Genomic DNA, 20,960 nt, shown 5'->3' on the forward strand with positions numbered 1-20,960 from the left:
AGCCCTGTTGCCAGATGGATCTTACTTTAGATCCTGGCACCAGGGGGACAAATGCAAATGTACTAACCTAGATCATACAGCAATAAAAGAAAATTCAAACTCATTGAGAACAAACTCACCAATTCTTCCAGCCTATAACCAAAATTGCTGGAAACATTCATTGTGAAAAGTGATTCGGATTTTGTGTTAAAAAAAAATTCACGTTTCAAGTTAATGTCTTAAACATTGTCAGAGTCAAGTGTTTATACATATTTATTCTTTTTCACTTCCTAAAGTAATCATCTTTTAGAATATTTTTCCTAATAATTTTTTTAAGTGACGGATGTCTGAATGTGTGCATGGTAATAACAAGATTATTATCCAAGACCACTTTTTCTTAAAACAAATAATTCCCTCAGATAGTACTAATAATTTAGAATAAACATGACTAAATTGTTCATTGGAAATACAAATTTAGCAGATTGGTGAGTTCTTTGTGCATTTGAATATTACTGAAACAAAATAAAAGCTATCATTGTTATTCTAGTCTCTGGCTGTTTAGCATGCTCAGGGTCGGAAGGAGGAGAGAGAAGGAGCGGGGTGAGTGAGATAATATTAGGGCTTTTCTCATGCCCTTTCCCATTTACTGCCTTGTATGCTGTGGCTACTGCTGCCTAGTCATGCTGACGTGGACTAGTAGGCAGAGAATTTCTCTCCTCTTGCCTCCCTTAGTGCTCTGGACCTCCGATATGTCCAGAATGCCACATTATGCTCCAGGACTACTATAATTCCCACAGTATAGAGAGATGCAGTACCATGGACATGTCTGAGATGCTAAAGAAAATTGGAAAGGGGAGGAAGATAGTAGCCTTATTATGCTGCACAGTAGCTGCTAGAAAAGTAGAAGGAAGGCGGGATGGAATGAAAAAAAAAAAGATTAACAGAAACAACAAAGCCATTTTTTAAATGAAAAAACAGATCCCCTCCACATTTTCCCCCTTATGGTTTGGTTGAAAAAACCTTAGCTAAGAAGATAAGCATCTTCAAAAGTGCAGCTTAATTGATAACTTACCTTGCTTGCATACAACTCTTCCTAAAATGAACCACTGTACTTCCCATACAAATGTAACATTGACAACATGTTTGTGATACCCCCATACTCACCAAAACATTCTTTTCATCACTTCTGACAAAATTCTAGAGTAAAGAATTTTATATGGTAGAAGAAATGTTATCTGAGATTATATTCCTTTTAATTTGAGAGATTTAAGTAACTAACAGCATTTAATGCCAGGATCAACTGCATGTTTTCTCTATATACATAAAATGGATATCAAGTAACTTTAACTATAACTTCTGCATCACTTTAAACTTTGAGAGATGTTAAATAGACATATATGGTGGAAGCTTTGGTACAAATTCTTCAATACTTGTTTAAGCAAAACTTGTACTGATTTCAGCAGAAGTTTTGCTTATAGAAAGCAGAATAGTAGCCCTTTGTAAGCAAACCCCCCAAATTTGCAATGTTGTGTGCTAGAACAACAGAACGTTTGTACCATAAAGAGATCTTGGTTTTCCTGATGATATAAAATTATCTCCTGGAGCCTCCCGTTCACTGGTTAGAGTCCAAGAAATCTCTGCAAATGGCTCGAATAACATCCGGAACAATCTGCTCCAGTCCTGTAAACTCTCTTGAGAAGAAGGTGTGTGTTCCTTTTGGTTCAGATGCCATATCCTTTAAATCATCCAGTGGGGCCCAAGCAATACCAATGGAGAATACAGTTATACCTGTGACAAAAAGTTCAGGGAGAATTGTTTAAAGGCCTATTTAAGTTCAAACAAATAGGACAACTCTGAGTTTCAAATTTCAAAGAAGTAGCTGGCTTATTCTGCTACAATAAGCATTGTGGCTCCTGAAAAACAAACTTCAAGACTTTTAGTTTCTTTATGGTGCTATGAGCCTTTCTAGATTTATATTTATAAAACTGTTTCTGCCAGCACTGTTTTCTATGGGGTCTCTCAAAACGCATGTCAGACTTCTGTCCACTTTCTATATGCTCCTAATGGAATGATAATCACAGCATCAGGAAGAAAAAATATTTTGGATCCTGAATTAGTTTTAAAGACTGCAGTTTCCCAGCATGTAAAAATGTAAATTAAAATTATTATTATTACTTTTATTACAGCACTTAGCCAGTACGTTAACCATAAATTTAAGTGCACATTTTACAACCATTTGAAACATGAAGCATATAAGTATATACAATTTAAAAACATAATTTCCTAATATCTATCAAAATTTGTAAAAACCAGGAAGTCAGCATAGTTCTAAGCAAGCAACCGAAATGGAGGCCTACACTCTAATGGGCTTTAACGACCAAAGCACAAAATTTCGCTATCTGGTGTAATGCAGTAAAATCTGAGTTTGACAGCAGTTTCTCTAATTTTTTCTTATCCGAATGTTCTGAGGTACCATCTAGAAAGGGAATAATAAATCTCATACGTGCTTCCTTATAGAAAGGGCATCTCAGGAAAACATGTTCCTGGGTTTCAACCTCCCCAAGTATGCAAGGACATAGCCTCTCATTCCAAAGAATCTTGTTAAATCTGCCATCCAGAACAGCAGAGGGTAAGGCAGAACATCTGGCCAAAGTAAGCGCTCTCCTGAGATTATTTACCTCCAGAATGGATAAATAAGAAGCAGGTGCAGAAATATATCTGTTACTAGGAGGAGCTATAAAAGCAGGAGTGCCTTGTAAGTCAGATTGTCGTTCAATATCATCAATCCTTTGCCTAACCATTTGCCTTTCTTGATCGCTTCCCATCATGAGAAGCACTTGAGGGGAAAATCCTATTTCCCTAATTTTCTGTCTAGTGGCAATCATCCACTTGGACTGAAAATCATCAGTTAAGATTAGGGGTAATAAACCACAAGGATTTAAATTTATCCTTATCCATAGGAAAATGGAATGCAGGGTGATCTTTGCTTCAACTTTCTGCATGCCAGTCTCAAGGCGAACCATTGCATTAGAAACACACTTTGGAACTTGAAGGACCGCTCTCAAAAATTTCGATTGAACTAACTCTAAAGGTGCAAAACAAGAAGTTGGTGGTCCAAGAAGTGACCCATATAACATCTGAGTTAGTGATTTGGCCCTAAACAATTTTAAGGCTGCCAGCACAAAATATCCCCCTGAAGTGCGGAAGAACTTCAGTATACTTTGAGCAGATCTATCTCCCACACATGCTGATGCATGACTATGCGCGACCTTGGATCCTGAAGCTTGGATAGTCATTCCGAGATAACGATATTGAGTAACCTGCTCAAGAATATGGCCATTTATACTCCAATTTCTACTTCGAGGTCTCTTACTGAAGGCCATCACCTTCATTTTTTGATAATTAATGTCCAGTTTGTAGTTATTACAATAACTGGCAAATCTCGAGTGTTCTCCTTAAACCAATAGGAGTTCTAGAGAAAATGACCGCATCATCTGCATACAGGAGAATGGAAATGAGACGCTGTGCCAATTTAGGCGAGTGGAGATCAGCCCCATTTAGATGGTCCACCACGTCATTGAGATAAAAGTTAAAAAGAACTGGGGCTAACATACACCCCTGCCTAACTCCTTTAAAAGTGGGGATTTTATCTGTTAAATGTCCCTGACCAGTACATCTCACCCTCAATGAGGTTTGTTCATGAAGAACACGTATAAGAGCTAAGAGCCTCCTGTCTATAATAGAGGCTTCTAATTTGTTCCAAAGAATAGATCTGGAGATGGAATCAAAGGCCGCTTTAAGATCAATAAAAGCTGCATACAGGGAGGATGGTCCCTTACCAGAATATTTTTCAATGAGGTGCTGGAGTATGAGACAATGGTCCATCGTAGATCTACCCTGCCTAAACCTAGCTTGTTCCTGGACCATTATATCATCCTGCTCCAACCACGATGTAAATTTTTCCAGGAGACGTTTGGCATAAAGCTTGCTGATGACACTTAGTAAACTTATAGGCCTATAATTGGCGGGGTCTTTTCTACTGCCTTTTTTATAAAAAGGAACTACCACAGCCATTCCCCAATCATTTGGGATCCTTCCCGTTGTGTCAATATACGTAAACAAGTGTGCTAAAAAAGGGGCCCACCAATCGATATTTTCTTTCAAAAATTCAGGAGAAATACCATCAAAACCCGGCGCCTTTCCCCTTTTAAGCTGGCTAATAAGCGATGACACCTCTTTTGGCGAAACCGCAGGCCACAGAGGTAAATCATTGAATACTGTGGACACGAGAAGGGAAGGGGGAGTATCATTATACATATTTTGAAAAAAAGAGACCCAACTATCCGGTGAGATGAATGATTCCGTAAAGGAGGTCTTATTCCACCCTTGACCTGAGACCATACTCCAAAATAAAGCTGAATTTTTTTGTTTGGCCGCTTGAATTAAAGCCTTCCAAGATTCCCTAACATATTCCTTCTTTTTTAGATTGATTAAGTACTTATAAGTTCTTTTCTTTTCTATTAGAGTTAGGTAAGCATTTGAATCCTTCCCATCATATTGGCTAACATAGTTGACGTATGCTTGGGAAAGCACCTTTTTTGCCTCCAAGCAATCTCTATCAAACCATGGTTTTGACTTGAAGGGCTTTTTGCCACTCTGGTCTCGCTCCTTTAACAAAAGGGGTATAAACTTCCTAACAAGGTCTGCATATAAGGTAAGTGGGTCCTCATTTGAGCTTAGATTTGTAAAAGCAACTACGTAACTTTGAAGATCCTCTGCTGCCAGAATTTCTTTTAACTGACTATCCAAACAGCTTGACCACCTGACACGGCATCTCTGTTGTTCTAAACTGGTCACCTGAATTGGATAGTGGGTGTCAAGGTATAACTCCTGAGAGAAAGCCGATATATGCAGACATAAAGGAAGATGGTCTCCATCCAAATGGGGTAAAATTTTAAAACTCTTAACCCTAGGTAAAAGGGACGTTCATACTAACATATAGTCTAGAATACTGGCTGAACCCCCTGACATATAAGTAAATCTACCGGGGTAATCATCTATAGTAGAGCCATTTAGAACTTGTAGGTTCGTTTTAAATATTAATTTGGCCAAACAAGACCCTGCATAGTTTGATCGTCTATCTTTGAAAGATCTGGGTAACAGTAAATTATCAGACCCCTCCTCTTGATCTCTATAAGATAGTTTAAATTTAGCATTTAAGGAGGGATCATCAGGTCCCATACGAGCATTTAGATCACCCAACAATAAGATCATTGCTTTAGGGTTAGCTTCAACTAACGATAAAACATACTCCTCCAATGCAGCCCAATTTCTATCAATATCCACTTTCTTATTTGAAGGTGGTAAATAGCTGTTTATTAAAATCAGGCAACTTCCCTCCCAACGGAGGGCTATTGCCATAGCGAGGTGTTCAAGGGGCTGCAACTCCATACACGAGACCTTTAGGGCTGTTGAAATCAGAATGCCCAGGCCTCCCTTCATCCTCCCTCGTCCCTTTATTTATAACTACTACTTACAATTATAATAATAATAATACATGCTCAGTCAAGCCCAGTTGTATGGCTATAGTTATATGAAAACAGACAACCTGTGTTTAATTGGTTCTAGATTCATTTACCTGCTTTCTGAGCAGCAGCAGCGGGCCCTCTAACATCATCGTAAGACTGGCCATCCGTTAAAACCACCAGGAAGTTTTTGTTTGGCCCATTTTTCACAGGCCCAAAAACATTTCTGGTTGCGTAGGTAATGGCTTCTCCAGTAGCAGTACCACCACTCATATAACGAACTCCTCGAAGAGCAGCAAGAACCTTCTCTTTCGTGTTGTAGTCTGTAAAGCTGAACTCAGTGCGCTGGTCATAAGTGAACTGTACTGCTGCAATTTTGGAACCGATATCTGTGATCTCAAATGCTTTGGCAACATTACCAATAAATTCAAGCATGAGACGGAAGTTGCTGTCTCCAACGCTGCTGGAACCATCAATCAGGAAGGCTATGTTGACTGAGTTGTAGCAAGTCTTGCTGCAGAGCATTTGTTCATGAGCACACAGTTTTTGAACAAGAGGTTTCACATATTTTGTAGTGCCAAACCAGGTGGGTATATTGTAGGAGAAGAAGCCATTGTTTCGACAAACAGCCTGTTTATAAAAAAAATAACAGCCATGGATTTGGAGACCTCTGGAGATTGAACTGATTTTATCTAAAGTTGCATCTACATGGGGACACAAAAACATGCCTCCACTATGGCAGCAGCAAGTGGATAGGTAACAGATGAGAACAGGTTCCGCTGATACTTATTTTCACTGCCCATCACTATTGTCACACCTCACTCCCCACTTTCCTCTGCCATACACCTGCATAAGTGTTGCACAATGACTACTATGCCAGGCTGCCCACAGTCCAGACACTTCCTTTCCCTTTACTGTCTTAGCCCAGCTGTGCTGTAAGAATGGAGCATAGATTGGCTAGGAATAAAAAAGTGGCATTCAAAGGGCTGTGGGGGGTATGGAAATTCCTATATGGAAACAGCCAAAGTAAGAGTTATGTGTGCGCACATGTTCAACTCGTGAAGCTCAGAGCATATGTCTTCCCTTGACATTATAGAACGAGTGCATTTTCACACTATCCAAAGCACACTATTGAGAACTCTGGGGAAGTGTCCTACTTTCTACAGATACCTCACCCAATCACAGCTACCGTGATGACTTTGTGGAATATGTCATAAGCTTGAGTTGCATATATATTCTTTTTAGCATAATTAGTGACGTGACACAAGTCCCTTGGCATGTGCACACTCATCTTATGCCCTTTTTCTTAAAATTCTCAGCTCTCAGAGCCTTTAGTAGACACTGCTGTCCCTTTAATACATGCAGTATCTTCAGGCTACTATTGCTTTTTCAGAGAGGAATATGGGCTTATCTAGCGGAGATTCTTCATGCTGTAAACGAAAGCCATGCACATGGTTGGTGCTTATGTTGTTAGGGATAGAACAGAGACACCAAGGGAATTCCCTCCTTACCTTGTCAACAAAGCTAACATCTTGAACCATCCCAAGTTCTTCAGGTGCGGGTTTTGCAATGGACACAATGAATACATTAATGCCAAATTCTCTGGCAACTATGCCAGCTTCTTCAATATCATCTGATGGCCAGCCGTCTATGAAAACTACAATGATTTTGGGGATCCCTTTGCGTACCCCATTTTCTATAGAAAAGAATCTTTGTGCTGTGTGCTTCAAGGCTTTTCCTGATTAGGGGGAAAAGAAAAAAATGTATTTATAATTATTGGCTTCCGTTACTGTTACAAACATGGCTTTCACTGCTGATATCTAGGTTATGCATCCCAAAATTCTTGAACCGAGGTCATTACTGTGATTTCCAAAATGGTAAACACATTTTGGAAATCACCCTCTCCCTCCCAGATTCATGTTGTTTTTCATGTTTTGATGTCCCAGTGTCAGTAGCAGCAGACATCTCTGATTTTCCTGATTACCTGGGCAATCACATTTCTACCTTCCAACTGTACCCTTGCAAGCAATCAGAAGAGTGCTCCCAGCCAAATTATTGGCGGAAAGTCCCAGAGAAGGAATTTTTAAGCCCTGCAGATGCTGTTGTAAACTGGATGACATTTCCAAAGGAATAAGATCCAGAGGAGTTAGCCGTGTTAGTCTGTAGTAGCAAAATCAAAAAGAGTCCAGTAGCACCTTTAAGACTAATTGGTTAGTCTTAAAGGTGCTACTGGACTCTTTTTGATTTTGCCAAAGGAATAAGACACTCCACCCATCAGGAATTCCTTAATAGTAGTAATTAAGATACTACTACAATGGATGTCCAGTGTGAAGACGTGTCTCATAGCTATTGGCTTATTGATTCATCACATGCAATCACACACATGCAGTTTTCTGCAAAGGAATCCATCCTTTGTGAAAGGAGACAACGGACCATAACAAGGAAGGATGGCAAAGTTTCAGAGCAAACGTAAAAAAATATTGTCAGTCAGTTACACTAAGAGTATGTAAAGAAACTGGATGCAGCCAGGATATTTTTTTAATGGTGGCAGCCAGTGGTCTCCTGCTGGGCTGCAGCCATTTGCCCCCATATGAAACAGTGGAGAGAAGTGCGCCAAGGGCACCTACTTCAGGAATCTGTAAAACTGAACCTCTTTGTCCATTCTGCTTGCAAAGAAGGTTTTAAATTAGAGGGAGGACTATGTGCTGTGCAAATTGGGTGCATTTTTAAAAACAGCTGGACCAGGCCCTTGAATTATTTCCCCCATTGAAAATAATGACCCAGAAATTATTGAACCTGAAGAAAAAAGCCCACAAATTTTAATCTTGATCTGGAACTGTCCTGCCCTCGAATCAGGAAAAAACAGTAAAGGCATCCTCTCCAAATCCCAATTTTTTTTTCTTAGATCATGTGCCTACTGGTATCTACAACATGATGGATGGTTCTATACAATGCATTATTTGAATATATCATTTCAGCTGCATTTATTTATTTAGAAATTTTCTATGTCACCTCTGTAGGAAATAGTATGGGAGAAGGTAGTCCTTCAAGTATATTATACAATTTCTACAAGGCTATTTCACTAAAGGGTGTTAAAGTCATCAGTGGCAGTGCTGCAGTTGCCTCAGGTATAAGCATGCAATGGAGCCTGTGTTTGCATTTTTCTTGGAATCTATCTTTTCACTTGTGTTTGTGCCTGGTTCCAGTCCAACAGGCCCCAGGGCAAGGTGTATATGTGACCCCTGCTTGATGAACCTCCCTCAGTTTGGTATGGCTCCAGCACATTCTGTAATTTGGTTTCAGTTGAACTAAAATGAAGTCCAGCTTCCCAGTTTCTGGGAAGGCATGCCTACTGATTCCCCAAACCCCTTTTAAACATCCTGTACTTATCCAAGAACTGCAACGACTGAATCTATGCCACAGTATGCCAGTCCTGGTGTTTCCTTTTTCCTTCTTTTTAGCTTCTAAGTACAGCAGATCTACTCAAAGCATTGGATGTTCCCCAGCACTTGGATAATCTGGTCTGTATGTATGCATACATATTACCTAGCTTCCCAAAATGAAAGGAGAATCAGCTGATGGGAAATAAAGAGGGCCTATGGGCTGTTGTCTGAGAACTGAGAAGGGGAATGCAAGCAACAGCTTTGGCACTTCATCATTTCCTAAATGGTGTGTATATGTTTAACAGCAGTAGCCAGTCCAAGACTAATCAGATGAACATGAGGCTTATGAGTTCTTGTAAATGCACACGTGTAAAGTCTAGTTAGGCTCTGTGAGAAGCTTGTTTTCATAAACAAATGTCTTTTGCTAAATGGAGTAAAACATTGTATTCCAGCTTGTTTCATGTACAAATGTCTATTGTTAAGTATATTGTATTCCACTGTGCAGTAAGTTGCATAAAACATTTTTTTAAATCTGGAACAGAAATTTGGGCTATTAACCATTTCAGTATCAGATATCTTAGAAGGCAACAGTAGCCTTTTCAAGAGCAAATAGGTCAAATGAAACCTTGTGTTATGCTAAAGAAGATAAACTACGTAGTAATTCTTAACATTCTTATATTTTGTTTTCCTGGGTTTCTAATTACCTGTATTGGAATTGCCTCCTCTGAAGCCTATCTCTTTTACGGCAAATAAAGCATCTTTTGCGGTAGTGAAGTTTTTCAGGTAAAACTCAATTTTTGGATGCTCACTGTAAAAGAAAGGTAAACAAAACAAATTGTAAAGGTGGCCCATGTTTTATTTTAACAGACAATGCTAAATGTGTTTGGAGTTCCAATTAAATGATTTCATCTATTAAAATCTTAATTTTACTATATATTGACTAGAATTAATATTTTCTTCCACTTCCTTGCCACATTCATAAGTGACACATCCCAGACCTAAAAGCATTAGTGTTCCTGATTTTATGCGTATTTAATTCAGAGGAAAATTCCACTGAGTTCAAAGTCACTTATACTTAAGCAAATATGTGCTTGTCTGTAGCTTTAAAATCATACTTTAATATAATTCTGCCATGACTTGCTTCTATTGTGTATATAGAACCTTCTTGTGGAAGGTCCTGTTCAGTAAGTGCTATGATGGAACTCTGGGGGAAGGGGAAGTGTTTGCTGTTCTTCTGTTTTCCTATCCAGCTCCTTTCTAAGTTACTTATTCTCGAAGCATAAGTAATTTGCACAGGCAAAGCAGGAGCGGTGGAAAAGGATATACAAAGTAGCCCATTCCCCTTAATAGCTATTGCATGACCTGTGCATGTGCTTCTTACACACATGTAAATAGGGCAAAGTGCAAGCATTTTCTCTGTTGAGCCCTCTCAGGTCTTTTCCACATGGTCAGATTGCAGCAGTTCAGATTCCATTCTCATGATCTCCAGAGTTTTGCACTTGTAAGGGAGGCATGAGATGCAGAATCAAATTTTCTCTGGCTTTTCCTCAAGATTTTCCCCTGAGGACATAACACAACTTTTTTTTTGAAGCACCTGTTGAGTTGCCACTGCTGCGTCTTATGTATGTGCAGAACTCTTACTCCCATTCTGCTTCTCCTCTCCCCCCTTTTCCTTTCCCCAGGAGCTGATTGGTTGGCCACCTGCCAGTAACCACTCCCACCCTCCTCAGCTCTCTGAACTTTTCTGCCATTTTTTAATTTTTAAAGAGGGTAGTAATGCTGAAATGTTAATGCATTAATATTCATATTACTGTGAGTATACTTTTTAGTACTTTCTAAGCAGACCACAGTCACAGGTAGCCCACTAATACCTTCCAAGCGTTGGAAGAAGTTGTGCGCCCCTTTTAATTTTTTATTACTCTTTTAAGTGTCACAATGCTGAAGCATTTTTTTAAAAAGGGCTGCAATGCTGCTGTGTTGCGACTGGCCTACGCGATAAAAATACATTTGCTTACTGACTGCACTGACTCCACATTTGTGCATCTTTGGTTGAAGATTTCATTTTATTTAGTATTTTTCCAGTTCAAAGTATTTTCCAGGTTCCATTTTGTGAGGGTTAACAAAATGGCGGATGCTGCAGCAGTGGAGAGCTGCTCGATAGATTGCCCCACCACCACCACGATCACATGACTAGATACATCTAATAGTAGAGCTTCATTGTTTGGTGCCAAAATCCTGTCCAATCAGCCAATAGTGGAACTTGGTAGGGGAAAGGAATGCCGGGCACCTGTTGTTGCAACATTGCAACTGTACAACACATACGGCAAAGTAAGAAAGCAAAACAAAAAGTGACATGGATCACAAAGCCTGGAAAGCCCAGCACTACACTGATGCTTCCTCAAACACCAAATCAAATCCGTGCTGCACAATGAAGAAGGCAGGAAGGCCAAGCAGAATTAACACTGATTGGAGTGACTACTTATAACATACTTTGTAATAAAAATATACTTTGTAAACCGCTCTGAGTGAGTGTTGAGTTGCCCTGAAGGGCAGTACATAAATTGAATGTTGTTATTAATATTATTATTATAAATGCTGGATTTAACCTTGTGTACAGAAAGGGCCTCAGAATCCTTTTTAACCCCCAAGAGAATGGGGCCCATGTATTCTAGTTTCCTACTTTATAAAATTTTAAGATACATCTAGAATGAATGTAAGTTCTTATGTTTTTAGGAGTCTTCTGCTACAAATTAGCAAACAGTACTTTGCTGCAGACTGGGGAGCAAGCTCCCATTGTCCTAGAGGAAACATTATGCAAGTACCAATGATTCTGGGAATCACTGCCCAGTATCTTATTTGATTCTGCCAGATATGGCAGGGTAGACATTACATTTACAATCTTAATCTTTTAAGATTTTCTGTCCAGGGTCTGTGGAGGAAAAAATCCTTCCCTTCCCTTTTAGCATTTCATGCCCATGAAATCCGTTGGTGACTCAAAGCTATACACTAAACAGCTGCTTTCTTTTCCCATTACTCCCACTTGCCACATTCTTTGTGTGCATGATTTGTGCCAGTAGAATAAATGCTGTGTGAGCCTTAGAGGTAGAAGTTTTGCTGTAAAATCTGTATTGATTCTTGGGTATCAGAGACTCTGGGAACTGTTAGGATTTATGCCATCTTAAAGGCAGCTCACAATGTCGATACACAGAGTGATGGATCAAATTGTTGTTTTAACCACTGGGAGTTGTGAATAGACATGGGCACAAACCAAAAAAATTTAATGAACCAGCGGTTCGCGGTTCAGTGCCAACGACGATCCCGAGGTCGCGAACCGCAATGAACATTTTCCGTTGCCGAACCGGTTCGTGGTTCGTAGGGCGCGGAATGGCTCCCGTGGCACTTAGAGAGCCCATATTCCCGGGGAGTCTTTTGCAGGCTCTCCTACAGCCATCACCCAAGTTTGGACAAGATTGCAAAAGGGATCTTGGAGTTATACCCTCTCCAATCCAAGGCCCCCAGGAAACTCCCACTCGATACAATTAGAACCACCGGTTGATGTTGGACCAGTGTACAGAAGGTGGGTGCTGACAGTGGCCGCCGGGCCTGGCGGGCACGGGGAGGTGGCGTCGAGATGCCTCCCCTCAGGCGGCAGGGGGTCTGGCCACTCGCCAGCAGCACCCCCCATGTGCCCGCCCGCTAGGCCAAAGAGGAGCGCGCTGGTATTCCAAGTGAGGGCAGGAACGTGGGTGATGATGGAGGCTGCTGGGCTTGGCAGGCACGAGGAGGCAGCGGCGAGCCGCCTCCCCTCAGGGGGCGGGGGGTCTGGCCGCTCACCAGCGGCACCCTCCACATGCCCACCAGCCAGGCCAAAGAGGAGCACGCTGGTATTCCCCACGTGGGTGAGAGAGGACATGACGTTTGGATGGGGGTCTGATCCCCCAGCAACTGCGGGTCCTCACCATGGGGTCCCACTAAGGAAAATTTCGACAGCAGCCAACAGTACCCACCTTCCTGCCTTGCAGGAAAGGATGGGAGAGAGAGGACATGTCATCATGAGGAGGGGGAGGGGGAAGATCCCTCAGCAACTGTGGGTCCTCACCCGAGGGTCCCACTGAGGAACAGTGCGACGGCGGCAGCCAACAATACCCACCTTCCTGCCTTGCTGGAAAGGATGGGAGAGAGAGGACCTGTCATGTGGGGGGTAAGTGGGAAGATCCCCCTGCAACCGCCAGTCCAAAGTGGAGTGCGCTGGTATTCACGGAGTGGGTGGGAGAGGACATGACATTCGGACGGGGGCCTGATCCCCCAGCCACCGTGGGTCCTCACCCGAGGGTCACACTGAGGAACAGTTCGGCAGCGGCAGCCAACAGTACCCACCTTCCTGCCTTGCCGGAAAGGATGGGAGGGAGAGGACCTGTCATGTGGGGGTAAGTGGGAAGTTCCCACTGCAACCGCTAGGCCAAAGAGGAGCACGCTGGAATTCCCAGCGCGTAGAGGCTGGGAATCTCTAGCTGTCTCTACATACAGTTCTCCAACCATATACCATTCTCTAACTGTTAACATACATTCTCTAATGTTTGTGCATACATTCTAGTGTCTTTTTCGTTATACTGATACATTCTGTACTGTTTGTCTCTTTCTCTATTTTTGATTTTCAATCCTTTTCTCCATGGATGTGGCGTGTTCTGTTCGATTCTATATCTCCTTGATGCATTCGCATTCTATTTCTACCTCTAGAACGGTTGATATCTGTGTGCCCCGTTCTGTTTCTCTGTTTCTCTCTCTCACTGTCTTTTTGCAACTTTCTATCTCTCTCTGTCTCTTCCTATGTGATTCCATCACTATTTATCTGAATCTATCTCTTTCTACGTATATATCTGTCCTTTATTATTTCTTTCCATTTCTAGCTGTCTTTTTTTCTCTTTCTATAACTATATTGTTTTCTACATTCCTTTCTCTATCACCATCCATATGTAGGCTTGTGTGTCTATCTTTTTCCAATGGATTTGTTTTTGTTTTTCAATACATCTTTCTATCTGTCTCTCTGTCTTGTTCTGTCCAACATGAATAGGGGGAGGGGGAAGATCCCCCAGCAGCCACAGGTCCTCAACTGAGGGTCCCACTGAGGAGTAATGCGGTGGCAGCTGACAGTACCCACCTTCCTGCCTTGACGGAAAGGACAGGAGTTGCAGGACACATTCCCACCAAGCTGAAAGGGGTCCCGTCAGTCCTGTTGACAGGGGAGCTGCCACGTTGTCAACCGACTGTATCCCTATACATTACAATTGGCTGCATGATTGCAACCGAGCTGTGTAACCAAGGAGGGAGCAGTAACAGTATAGTCCCTCGTGAAGCAGGGGCTGACCTGATCCGCTGTCTTGCCTTTGCGGAAAGCAGGGGATGGGCAGGACTGGAGATATTGTTGGGATGGGTCAGAGTGGATCCTGAGAGGGGGAGGTGGGAACGTGACAGCAGCAGCAGCAGCTGACACTGGCCACCTTCCTGCCTTTGCAGGAAGGACATCAGTCGAGCGACCCATTCCCCCCTGCTCAGAGGGCTCTGCGTTTGCGATGGATGGGGGCACCGTGCAGCTAAACTATATGTGAAACAGTTCCTGAGCTGCTGCGCAAGTGCCCAAAGGAGGCTGCCATCAGCATCATCCACCTTCCTGCCTTGCCGGAAAGGATGGGAGAGAGAGGATCTGTCATGTGGGGGGTAAGTGGGAAGATCCCCCCGCAACCGCCAGGCCAAAGAGGGGCACGCTGGTATTCCCGGTGTGGGAGGGAGAGGACATGTCATTTGGACCGAGGCCTGATCCCCCAGCTACCATGGGTCCTCACCCGAGGGTCCCACTGAGGAACAGTGCAGCAGCAGCTGCCTCCTGAGCCATCAGCCTCGAGGTTCTAAGCAGCACTGTCCCAGACCCCAAGGGGACAACCTCCACGGCCTGCCGGAGCACTCTGCTCCCACCAGCATCACCTTCAGGGCAAAGTGACCCTCCCACTGACCCCCCTCAGAAGAGCTGTTCGCCCCCCTTCTCCCCACAATGGATGTTTCACTGGGTGAGGAGGGAGACAGGCTCAGGTGGTGCCTCTTCAGGTGCCGAGTCAGGGCCGTTGAAGACAGGTGCTTCGGGTTTTTACCCCTGCACACCAGGACATCACAGGCACGGCACTGCACCACAGGGGGGTCATCAGGAAGGGCCCAAAAGTACCTCCATACGGAGGTGTTGTAATGTCGACCACTAACTATCCCAGGGGAAGGAGGAGAACAGTTACAGGCTGCGCAGTGAGACTGGACACGGACGACGGGGTGAGGAGTGGACTGCAGGCGAGGACACCACCGAGAGTTTGGGATGGGGATGGGAGGGATCTTTCATAACACACATATCATTCCTCCAGGGATCCATCACCCACCCACCCACCCCTCATCAAAATGTTGAGAGAGATTCTTTCCCCCCTGCGGAAAGACCTCTTTGGCCTCCTCCACAGCCCACACATGTGAATTGGGGGAGTGGGAGGACTCTCTGCGGCCCCCGAACCACACCCAATACTGCTTTCCACAACTGAACCAGGAGGACTGACATCGCACTTCACCTCACAACCACCCTTGGCGGTCAACACAACAGGAAGACTCATTGTGCCATCAAACTGGAATTAAGGAGGACAGGAAAGGAGCTGACTCTTTGTGCCCTCCGCTGCGGTGCCCACTGAGCTTGGCCCCAGGGCCTGGCAGCAGTCCTGGATCCAGAGGCTGAGGCTAGAGCCCTAGCCCACCACTCCCCCAGACCTGACCTTATCAGGCACTGATTAATAATAATCAATGTGAGCCCTCAGCCAAGGTGCCCACTGAGCTTGGCCCCCGGGCCTGGTAGCAGCCCTGGCACCAGAGGGAGTGAGGGACTAGAGCCCTAGCCCACCACGCCCGCAGACCTGAACAGATCAGGCACTAATGTGAGCCCTCAGCCAAGGTACCCACTGAGCTTGGCCCCAGGGCCTGGCAGCAGCCCTCGCACAAGAAGGAGGGAGCGACTAGAGCCCTAGCCTACCACTCCCACAGACCTGACCCGATCAGGCACTGATAAATAATCAATGTGAGCCCTCAGCCGAGGTGCCCACTGAGCTTGGCCCCAGAGCCAGGCAGCAGCCCTGGAACCAGAGGAGATAGACCCCTATCCCCCAAATCCAAGCTGAATTATACTCTCAGTCTCTCTCCCCAAAGGCTAGCAAGTGGCAAGCAAGAGCTCCGTCCCACTCCACTGCTTGCTGAAAGTGAAACCCAGCCTGGGAGCCCATGGCTATTTATAAGCACAGGTCCCACTGAGCAACGCAGGACTTCTGTGTTTGGCCGTCAGAGCTGCCTATCAGGGTTTGCAGGGATGAAATTGGAGTGCCCGTGGCTACAGGACATCCCCTTCCCCCTCCCTCCCCTGGGTGTCTTCTCCCAACTTGTAATCGCTTTGCAGCTCCGTGGTTGGAAGGAAGACCTGCCAATCAAGGTAAGCTGGGCTTCCATTCGGGTTTCCAGGGCGACAGAAGGAGCACAGACAGGGTTCAGGCATTCCCCCGGCTCCATTGCCAGGGGAATTGATTGCTGGCACCTGACTGTCTGGTTTCCTGAACCGTGGCCAAATGCACCAAACCAGGCCTCTTCCGAACGCAGGTTTGTTGGCCTTGGACAATCACGAACCGCCGGATCGCGATCGCGCGATCGCCATTTTCATGGGTTTCTGAAGTTCGTAATGCGGTTCGTGCCCATCTCTAGTTGTGAAGGCAATGGACTCCAAGCCAAAATGCTGAACCTCTTTGATATTTGCTTCCCATTCTACAGCTTGTGTTCTTGTTTTATTGAGAGTTGCTATGTGCTTCACTCCCATGCTTATTTCTCTCTCGGCCCATGAAAGATTAATTGCATCAGCCATAGCCTAGACTTTTTCCATTGTGGCTCCCACTCTATAGAATGGGCTTCTTGGGAAGGTGAGGAGAACACCTGTGCTGGAGTTCTTCAGGAGATGCTGTAAGACTTGTTTGTTTGCCAGGGCTTTTCATGAGGTAATGAACAGCAGGCATCTTTGAAGGGGGGTGGGAGTTGTTTTATTTGACTTTAATCTGTAATGTTTTAATTATTACCCATAAGCTATCTTGAGCCAAGAGAAATTTTATTTTATTTTTATTTTATTAAATTAATTTAATAGTCTGCTCTCCCTGAGAACAGGCTCAGAGCGGATTTATATCAGAAATTTAAAACAATTTAAAAACATTGTTAGCAACCATAAAATACAGCATAAACATAAAATTCCAGGGTACAGATATTTAAATAAATAATAAATAAGTGTTATTTATTTATGAAGGGAATTTTATGCCACTTCTCCTGAATTCTGCTTGAGGTAGCTTTCAAATTCTGAGAAACAGTTTAGCTATCAAAAGAAGCAACCATTTTGCAGGCAAACTCTCACAAACTGGTCTGAACAGTGGTGTGTAAAACTATAATTTTGGTTTGTGACAAACTATCAGATTTCTCTATAAACTGTGAGTACCTATGGTTCAAGAAAAATGGAAACCACAGAGAGAGAGAGAGAGAGAGAGAGAGAGAGAGAGAGAGAGAGAGAGAGAGAGTTGCTAGATCCCTTAAGTCCCCCAGCGGGCGACTGGGAACCTGGCACTCACCCTCCACAGCGAGCGCCATCCCTTCTTGCATGTGCGCACCTGACCTGCGTGATGATGTCACTTCCAGGAAGTGACGCAGGTCAAAGGGCAGCCTGGCTTGCACTCCTGCACTCGCCGAAGGGCTGAAGTGCCCCTCTGCATGCCTGATTCGGCCCAAAATGGGCCAACTGAAGGGCACGGGACTGCACCATGGCGGGAGTGCCATGGCAGGGGGGGGTAGTATGTTTGTAGAAGAAATACAGAGCAGAAAAGGTTCAGGGAAAGTTTCACAGTCCATCCTTTCCCTATATGTTTATCAATGCCAGATTATCTCCCCAAGCCATTCTTTCACCCCTACTGATTGCAAATGCACTTTCCCCCTTATAAACGTGTCTAGTACCATACTGGAAATATGTGAGTAATTTGGAATGGAGAAACAGCAGGCAAGGAAGCATTCTCTCTCTCCCTTACTCTTGTTTTAAAAGCCAGGGTTCTTCGCATATAATGTTTTCTTAGCCTTTGAGCTCAGTATGTTTCAGATGTAAACACTTTTCCTGGGGCACATCAGAACATCAATTTCAGGTCATCATAAGAATAAAATAAAAATTAAATAAAGGTATTAAACAAAGCATCATATTGTATGCTCAGTTATGGATCAGAGACCCTCAAAAAAGAGTGGTGGACACTGTGGGGATCTGCAGTGGGAGACGGAATTGGCAAACATCACCCTCCCTTCCTGCACCAGTGGAAGTGCCATTCTGTAGATAATGGTTAACTCTCATCATGAGCTCATTTCAATAAACTGTGTCTATATACCTGTTAAGGTCTCTTCTTTTTCATTTTACCACCAACCGCAAGCAAAATGACCATATCCCTTGGCCCTAAGTCAGAAAAGCAATTTAACTCAGGCAGTGCTATTTTCAGTTCTCTACCCTGCCTTAATCTCTTGTATATATTTTTCTACCATGGTTGGCCCTTCAACACAAATACTTGTTTTGGCTCTGCAAAAGTTTTCAGAAAAACTGCTCCAGTTTGGGAAGATAAAAAGACACCCATTCCCTTGGATGAAAAGTTTGTGCTGTGAATGAGGTCAAAAAGTATGTTTAGGATAATTGTTTTCTCTTCTAAACTTTTATGGGATAACTCATCATCAGGATAGTAACAGGCAGTTTAAATTCTTCCAGATGTTTTGGACACTTTTGTTCATGTTTTTTTTTCAAGCGCTCATTTTCACACTTCATTCATACAGTAACTATCATGGTTTTGTTGACAGGTACTGAACACAGCAGAAGTCATTACTTAGTAAAAACATTTTTGGAAAGAGATGGCAGAAAGAAAATCGCCACTTTGATTCTCACAGATGTTTCGACTTACAGGGGAAAACAAGATTTATAGCCCCTTTTCCTTTACCCCAGAAATGAATGCCACTGGAAATCTGCCATCACACAAGACCAGATGTAGGGATGTTAATGAAGATCCCTAATAAACTGAAGTATGTGTTTAGAACTAGCAGAGTTGATCTGCAGTGCTGCATTCCATTTCAAACTATTATACCAATCCACAGGTCATAGATTTCTTTTTTGGAAAAGTTATTTTCTTTGGAAAGTCTTTGGAATTGTCAGTTTCAATAACGGATGTATCAATAATGACTACACCCTCTAAGTGTCATCTTAAAACCTAGGGCAATCACCGCTTTGAAACAGTCATCTGCTGGAGCATGTGGTGGTAGATGGCCAAAGTTTGCTCCATTAGTATAGCCGGGTAACTGCTTCCTAAAGTGGAATACAGAATTGTTTCTGCCTGTTTACTTCAGGTTTTGTCTAATCTGCAACTGCATTGTCTGTCATAGAAGTAAACATGACATCTACGTATGTGCAGCATTTGATGTGACCAATGTCTAGGAAGGGCCAGAAAAGAAGACCTAGCAGAATATGTCATGATCAGGATGCAGGGATTCAGTAATGTGCACAACTACCTGTTTTCTCTAACTACTATAATTTTCTGTCCTCGTCTGCTACAGCCAACCTAATGTTCAATTGCAAGTCGCCCCTCTGTAATCCTGCCTCTACCTTTCCCATTGTCACCACTGAAACAAATATAGAGACAAGAGATCTGATAATGTTCACAAACCAAGAGCACTGCAGCCATGTTCTGAGATGCTATGCTTCTGGCTAGCTCTGGATAGTGGATAACTATCCTACCATCAATGCATTTTAAAGATGCAGGATGTTACACTAAGGTCACAGTAGCAGTTTTTACATTCTTTATTTGCAGTTACTTGATAATATATTTCTATTGTACTGCCGGGATTTCATTCAATCTTTAATAGGTAGGGCACTCTTAGGCACTAAATGTGATGTAAATTATAATAACATTTAAAAGCCCTTGAATATGTTGACTACAATCATCCTACCTTTATTACTTGCATTGCACCCTAAGCACAACAGTGTAAGCGCTAGCACCCAAGAAGGAGGGATGTGCCAAATAGGACATATTTCTGGTACCTGGCTTGTACAACTCCCACATGTGGTCCTTCAGATCCAACTCCCAGCATCACCGCTAGTTTCCCAACAAAGTTCTTCTGCAAATTAAATCTACGCTGCCCAATATTGTAGCTTCCATCAATCAGAAAAGCAATATCCGCTTTACAGTCTGTGAATACCCAAGATAATTAGATTAACTTAAGGGTAAATGAACATTTGGGATTTGTTTTGCTTGGCATAACTGTGCAGTCTCCTACCTTGGTTCCCAGATTTTTTCTCAAGAGGCTTCTTAGGCCGTTTACCTAAAAAAAGAAGAAAACATCACACATTATTTACTTGAAGAATAATGCTGCATGATGTAAAGCTAACTGCAGAAGTCATTAAGTGCTAGATTAGATTTGTATCTTGCCCCTCCTCCTACAATCTCAGTGGCACACATGGTGCTCTCCCCATTCTATCCTCACAATAGCCACATGAAGCTGAATGAGACTGGACTATGGTTACCTTTGTGACTTAGTGGAGATATGAACCAAGGTTTTCCTGGTTCAAATCCAATGCTCCATACCATCTAGGCTGTCTATACCTTAACTTTTTAATGCTGGAGAAATGTTCTAGATTGCTTAATTGTATTAATCATTAGTTTTTACTCTTTTATAGTATTGTTTTTATTATATTTCTAGAATTTCTTAGTCTACCTTGAGTCTCTACAAGAAAAGAGAAGCACAAGTGAAGCAAATAAAGAAATACTCTTGCAATTAGTAATTGAATGACAGTGAGAAAATAAGTCTATAGCTAAGGCTACCATCCTATATACTTTTACTTGAAATGAATTCTAGAGAGACAGTCTTGTGTAGTGGTTAGTGTTGGACTAGGGTCTGGGAGATCCAAGTTCAAATCCACACCTTGCCATGGAAGCTTGCTGGGTAGCCTTGGGCCATTCTCACC

General features: G+C 43.0%; 1 protein-coding gene across 1 annotated transcript in view; it reads right to left on the minus strand.

Moving 5' to 3' along the window:
- Positions 1-1,210: 1,210 nt before the first annotated feature.
- Positions 1,211-20,960, minus strand: part of COCH (cochlin) — a 44,334-nt gene continuing 24,584 nt past the window's right edge. Inside the window, exons 7-12 of the mRNA XM_054971373.1 lie at positions 20,273-20,317; positions 20,037-20,184; positions 9,592-9,695; positions 7,016-7,242; positions 5,618-6,134; positions 1,211-1,767 (exon numbers count right to left, since the gene is read on the minus strand). Coding sequence (XP_054827348.1) covers positions 1,592-1,767; positions 5,618-6,134; positions 7,016-7,242; positions 9,592-9,695; positions 20,037-20,184; positions 20,273-20,317 — 1,217 coding nt within the window. The 3' untranslated portion in view covers positions 1,211-1,591. The remainder of the gene's footprint in view (positions 1,768-5,617; positions 6,135-7,015; positions 7,243-9,591; positions 9,696-20,036; positions 20,185-20,272; positions 20,318-20,960) is intronic.

The sequence above is a fragment of the Eublepharis macularius genome, chromosome 2 (assembly GCF_028583425.1).
Source record: "Eublepharis macularius isolate TG4126 chromosome 2, MPM_Emac_v1.0, whole genome shotgun sequence".
NCBI classification, from domain to species: Eukaryota; Metazoa; Chordata; class Lepidosauria; order Squamata; family Eublepharidae; genus Eublepharis; species Eublepharis macularius.